The sequence below is a fragment of the Nansenia antarctica genome, assembly GCF_963989245.1.
Source record: "Nansenia antarctica genome assembly, chromosome: 2".
In the NCBI taxonomy this organism is placed as follows: domain Eukaryota; kingdom Metazoa; phylum Chordata; class Actinopteri; order Argentiniformes; family Microstomatidae; genus Nansenia; species Nansenia antarctica.
The window spans coordinates 30,599,194-30,605,462 of NC_137675.1; the positions used below are offsets into that span (position 1 = coordinate 30,599,194).

The window sequence follows — 6,269 nt, forward strand, 5'->3', positions numbered from 1 at the left end:
GTAGGGTCACACACACACACACACACACACACACACACACACACACACGCGCGGAATATGAATTATGGTATTGTGTGACGTCTGGGGCCCTCTCCTGGCGATCTTGTGTATGGTTCTGTCTCAGTCATTAGTCTGCACATCTGTGTCTCGTTACCTCCCTGGTGGCTATATGCTGCCTATTATTATACTTATAATAAATGTATATTACATTATTATTAATGTATATTTTAAAGTTATTTGATGAATCTTCATATTTGTATATATTGTAGGATTTTTGTATATATTTGTATGGATTTAAACAACTAATTAGAATAGCAGGTTCAATTTAACAGTTGGAGAGACGACCCATAATGAAGATTCATGGAGTAGACGGGTGGTATATGGAAACACGCCTCTCGGGGAGATATTGAGGTGGCTCTTAAAAGAGCCTTTGGGGATTTATTCAGATCAGGGTGGTCATCTTAGGCGCGCTCTCCACGGATACGGCGGGCCAGCTGGATGTCTTTGGGCATGATGGTGACCCTCTTGGCGTGGATGGCGCACAGGTTGGTGTCCTCGAACAGACCAACCAGGTAGGCCTCGCTGGCCTCCTGCAGGGCCATCACAGCGGAGCTCTGGAAGCGCAGGTCGGTCTTGAAATCCTGGGCGATTTCTCTCACCAGGCGCTGGAAGGGCAGCTTGCGGATCAGCAGCTCGGTGGACTTCTGGTAACGACGGATCTCCCTCAGAGCCACGGTGCCGGGCCTGTAGCGGTGAGGCTTCTTCACACCGCCGGTCGCCGGGGCGCTTTTACGGGCAGCCTTGGTGGCGAGCTGCTTCCTGGGGGCTTTGCCACCGGTGGATTTACGAGCGGTTTGCTTGGTTCTGGCCATGACGCTAACTTCCTACGTTCAGTTGGAGTGAAGATAACCTTGAAAAGCTCTCAGAGTTTGGTTTATAAAGCCCTGGTCGTGTTCCGATTGGGTGGCGACTATAGACGAGCTCATTGGCTCCTTGTCTTCAAGATACGCTACACCACAAAGACACCCAAGTACCTGTCAACATACTTCCAAAAAGTGAACAACGTCCACACATACAATACCAGAGGAAGCTCCACGAACCACGTTCAACCGCGTTGCACCACAAACAAGGGGTTAAACTCGTTTGCAAACTATGCAGTAAAAATGTGGAACGCCCTTCCTATAATCTTAAAGGAGTGCAAAACACTGCCCACCTTCAAAACCACTCTCATTTTTTTTTTACAGGAGGCTGCAATCCGTAACTGGACCCTCTAAATCAAAAATCAGATTAAAAGACCCGAACTACCCACTGTACATACTTTGTGTTTTGTCCCCCGCCCCCACCTGTGGTGTATGTCCCCACCTGTCCTACCCGCTGTACATACCTAATGTTTTGTTATATTGTTCTTACCATGATGGATGTATGTTTATCTTGTAGATAGTACTAGTTATTTGTCTGTATTATCTTGTAGATAGTACTATTTTTTTTGTCTGTCTTACATGTAACGATGAATTGAGAATCAAGGACCCCAATTGAAATAAGCTAGTGGCTTTCTTGGGTTTTTATCCTGTTAGTTGACCTTGTATATAATATGTACTTTCATGTACCTACTCCTGCAAATCTTCTAATAAAGTTTTCAATCAATCAATCAATGTCACCTCCTTCTTCAGCTGCCATTGGACACGAGCCCCGTCCACGCCTTTGCCGCCATAAATTCAAACATTGTTTGCCCCCTCCACCAAACAGCTGGCTTCACAGAGATGTATCCTTTAACTTTTGTTATAATCTATCCTTTAATGTTCTATTTTAATGGGCTTCATTGGCGTTGGAAACAACCGTTTACATTGCCAAAGCAAGTGTGAAGATAACAAAAATAAATAAAGTAATCTACTACTAGACTAAAGAGCTGATAACTTAACATGAAAATAGATGTGGACTTTGCAGTTTAAAAAAATATATATACACAAGTAGCCTAAATGAGAACTGTGTAAACATTATGTAGCCTACAGAGATCAGCAAGTTGCAAAGAGTGCAGATACTTATTTAGTCTTTATGGTGGTTGTGTTCCATTGGACGTCCTTTTACTGTGTTTGTTGTCCTCTATCCTCTCCTTCCATCATTAGTTGTTTCCGCCAAGTTCATACAAATGAACCAAACGAACATTAACTACATATCGAAGAACAAGGAAGGGTTGATTTTTAAAACCTTAAAGAACGATAGTTATGGAGATATACTCCAGTTCTGTGAGTGGAGCGGAGCCCCATAGGGGAGCTCTGCTCCTATTGGTTTACCCCGCTACCTAAAGTAGCCAATGGCTGAATTTTTCGATGTCCGCGCCCGCCCTGGGGTGCTATAAAAGGGGCGTCCTCCGTTCCCTCATTCTCCCAAACATACAATACAGCCGGGTTTGAACAAGTCGAAGTGGGCCAGCAGCCCTATGGGGCTCCGCTCCACTCATAGAACTGGAGTATATCTCCATAACTATCGTTCTATATCGTGGAGCTCCGCCCCATAGGGGAGCTCTGCTCCTATTGGTTTAGGCGGAGCGAGCGAGGCCAAATGTACCCCCACTGAGACTCTATTAGTCAGAACATAATCTCAGCGGCACCCGGAGCTGACCACTGATGTTGGTTCAAGACAACCTTAAAAGTTGGCCCAACCCACACCGAGTCTGCTCCACTGATCTAGCCCTTACGTGAGCACGTAGGGTTGTTGATCTAACGGAACATGTCCTGGTATTTATTCCTGACAGCACTTGAATAGAATCCCCATGACCAGGGTAATCCAAGTGCCTTCCCCACTACATCAGTCATCAGCAAAACTGAGGACAGAATGAGAAAAGGATGAGGAAGAAATATCTTTCAAGTGATATCGTACAAAAGGTGATGGCGACGACCAAGACGCCGCCTCACATATCTCCTCCACTCCCACTCCCCTGAGAATGGCCACTGATGTGGCCATGCCCCTGGTGGAATGAGCCCGAATGCCAGTCGGCACGGGCTGCCCCTTTGATTCGTATGCGAGGCTAATCGCCTCGCAAATCCAATGGGACAGCCTCTGCTTCGAGAGTGGTGCCCCGGCCTTCTGTCCGCCGTAGCAGATCAGAAGCTGGGGAGAAGATCTCAGTCCTGCTGTGCGCTTCACATATTGTGCCAACGCGCGCACCGGACATAGACAATGTAAACGCCTCTCCCTCTCTCCGTTGTGAGGAGGAGGAAAAAAGGCGCTCAGTTCACAGCTCAGAACTCTAAACCCACGATTAACCTTAGGGATAAAAGCCGGGTTAGGGCGTAATACAGCTTTTGTTTCGTCACCAGATATGATCAAACAATCTGCCCGTGTCGAGAGAGCGCATAGATCACTCACTCGCTTAGCCGTAGTCAAGGCGAGGAGTAGACTCGTCTTGAGAGACAATAAACGCAACGACACAGTGTCAATGGGTTCGAATGGGGGCACGCACAGAGCCTCTAGCACAATCGACAGGTCCCATTTTGGCATTAGTGTCCTATGAGGGCGTCTAAGCCTACACATTCCAGTCAAAAAACGCTTAACCAGCGAATGACTGAACAGTGTCGTTGTCGCAAAACCCTCATGGCAAGCTGAGATGGCAGCCGCGTAAACTTTAATAGTTCCCGCCGCCAATCCCTTGTCAAACAACGACTGTAAGAAGCACAAGAACGTTTCGACCCGACAGCAGACTGGGTCAACGTCCTGTCCCTCACACCACTGTGTAAACACTCGCCAGCGCGCCGCATATCCCTTTGCAGTGGATTGCGCGCGCGCACTCTGAATGGTCTGAATGACCGCGTCTGTCAGACCCCTGCGTTCTAACAAGTCCCTCTCAGTAACCAGGCCATGAGGGGGCCCCCCATCATAGGTGGCCCCCTCACCAAGCCTCTGGCTTGAGAGAGTGCATCTTGTCGATGAGGTATGGGCCATGGGCCCTCTACCAACATCTCCATCAGTTCCGTAAACCACGGGGCTCCGGGGCGGTCTGGGGCTACAAGAATTAACTCCAGCCTCTCTGATCTCACTCGTGCCAACAGTGGGAGGATAGATATCAGGGGTGGGAACACGTATAACAGGACCCTCGGCCATGGATGGTGTGCGAATGCATCGACTCCCAATGGCGGGTTGTCCTGTTCGCGCAGGGAGAACCAAAGGCGACACTGCGCATTCGTCCGTGACGCAAACAGATCCACTTCTGCTTGCCCGAACCGTGCCCAAATCAGAGACACAATGGAGGGTGCTAACCTCCAGTCGTCGTCCCTCAGGCCTCCCCGTGATAACAGATCTGCTCCTTCGTTGAGCAGACCTGGAATGTGGAGAGCTTTTAGCGAACTTAGGTGTGTGACAGCCCACAGCCATAGATCTGTCGCTAGGCGATGAAGTGACGCTGAGCGTACTCCCCCTTGTCGATTGATGTATGCTACTGTTGTCCTATTGTCGGATCTGACTAACACGTCCAGATCCTTTAACACCGGGGCAAAATGAAGTAGCGTTTACTTGACCGCCTCGAGTTCCAGCAGGTTGATGTGACGCGTCTCCAACGGTCCCCATCCTCCTGCCACCGAACCTGCCTGACACACTCCTCCCCACCCAGTCAGCGACGCGTCCGTGAAGACTGGGTAGTGGGATGCCGGTCTGCCCATGGCGACTCCGCGCGCGATGACGCGCGGGTCTCTCCAGTAGCTCAGGTCGGTTTTGACCGATCTCGGTATTACAATCAACTTGCGACGGTGTCTCACTGGATCCAGTCGCAGTCGTGCGAACCACCTCTGCAGTCTGCGCATGTGTAATAGGCCTAAGGGGACCACTACATGGGCTGCAGACATCAGTCCTAGTAAGGACATCATCGATAGAGCGGTGATTGTATTTGTCACTCGACACACCCGGAGAGCTGACGTCAGTGTCGCTCTCCGTGGTGCCGATAAACTGGCCCTCATCTTGGCAGTATCCAACTGAATGCCTAGATAGGAAAACTGTTGAGCCGGCCACGGAGCACTCTTTGTCCAGTTGACAGCTAAACCCAGCTGAGTGAGGTGCTGCACCAGTGAGGTTGTGTCCCGAATGGCTCGATTTGGGCATTGGGCCAAGACCAGTAGGTCGTCGAGATATGCTAATATGCGTATCCCGTTTCGCCTCAGTGGTTCGAGTGCTGTCTGCACGCATTTGGAGAAAGTTCGAGGAGCAAGCGCGTACCCGAAGGGCAGGCGCGTGTACTCGTAAACCTTCCCTTGGAAGGCAAAACGTAGAAATTTCCTGTGCCTCTCTGTGATTGGCACATGAAAATACGCGTCCCTCAGGTCTATGCTGATTCCGTAGTCGCCCTTCTGTATACAAGACAGGAGGCGCCTCGTCGTCAACATACGAAAGGGGCGTTTCGCCACTCTCTCGTTGAGGACCCTTAAATCTAGTATGGGTCTCATACCTCCCGATTTCTTTGGGACAAGGAAATACGGGGAGTACCACCCCATGTACCACTGGTCCCTCGGAACCATTGTCACTGCGCCCTTTGTTAGGAGATTCGTAATCTCCTCCTGGAGCGCACGCGTTTTTATCGGGCAAGACAAGGAGGAGGAGGCTGAATGAACTGTAGTGCATATCCCCTCCTCAATGTCCTGTCTAGCCAGCCAGACAGAATACCTGCCCCTTCTAGCCATTCTGCATAACGCAACGACAGCGGCTGGGCCGTCTGTTGTGGTGTAGTGGACAGAAAAAGCTTGAATTTCTGTATGACCCCAGCCGCCGCTGCACACCGAGGAGGTGGCACAGCCCAAGGTGGGGTCATTTCGAAAGGGATGGGTTGCCGTCTGTAAAGAGTGTTTGTTTTGTGTAACAATGCCCTTTATTGACGTAGGTTTATTATGCCTGATAATCAAAGAACCGGCCGCACGCTCATGAGGGGTTTTTGATGTAAATAACGGTCCCTCTATACGGCTACAGACAGGGGTGTTTAACCCCGTTTGTGTCGTGATAGGGGTAAGTCCGCTAGGCAGAGAGCTGGCCACACGCTGGTAAGCTGGGCCAGTCTCCGCTTTGTTTCTAACCGGTAGCGATTCGACCACACTCTGACAAGGCAGGTGGGTCTCCGCTCTGGGAGATAACATGGGAAATTCGCCTTTACTGAAAAAGTAAGGTGGGTATTTTCCTTCTTTTGCCTCTTTATGAGGTAGCAGCCATGAAGAGGAAACCGGTGGTGGGGTCATTACCGACACCCCCGCCAGTGAAACCGGGTCACGCTGCCGTGGGGGGGCGTAGCGGGCCCT

General features: G+C 50.1%; 1 protein-coding gene across 1 annotated transcript; it reads right to left on the reverse strand.

Moving 5' to 3' along the window:
- Positions 1–461: 461 nt before the first annotated feature.
- LOC308150942 (histone H3.2) lies at positions 462–872 on the reverse strand (the record flags this gene model as incomplete). Its single annotated transcript, XM_080523734.1, has 1 exon — positions 462–872. The coding sequence occupies one exon, from the start codon at positions 870–872 to the stop codon at positions 462–464; it is 411 nt and encodes a 136-aa protein (XP_080379860.1).
- Between the last annotated feature and the right edge of the window lie 5,397 nt (positions 873–6,269).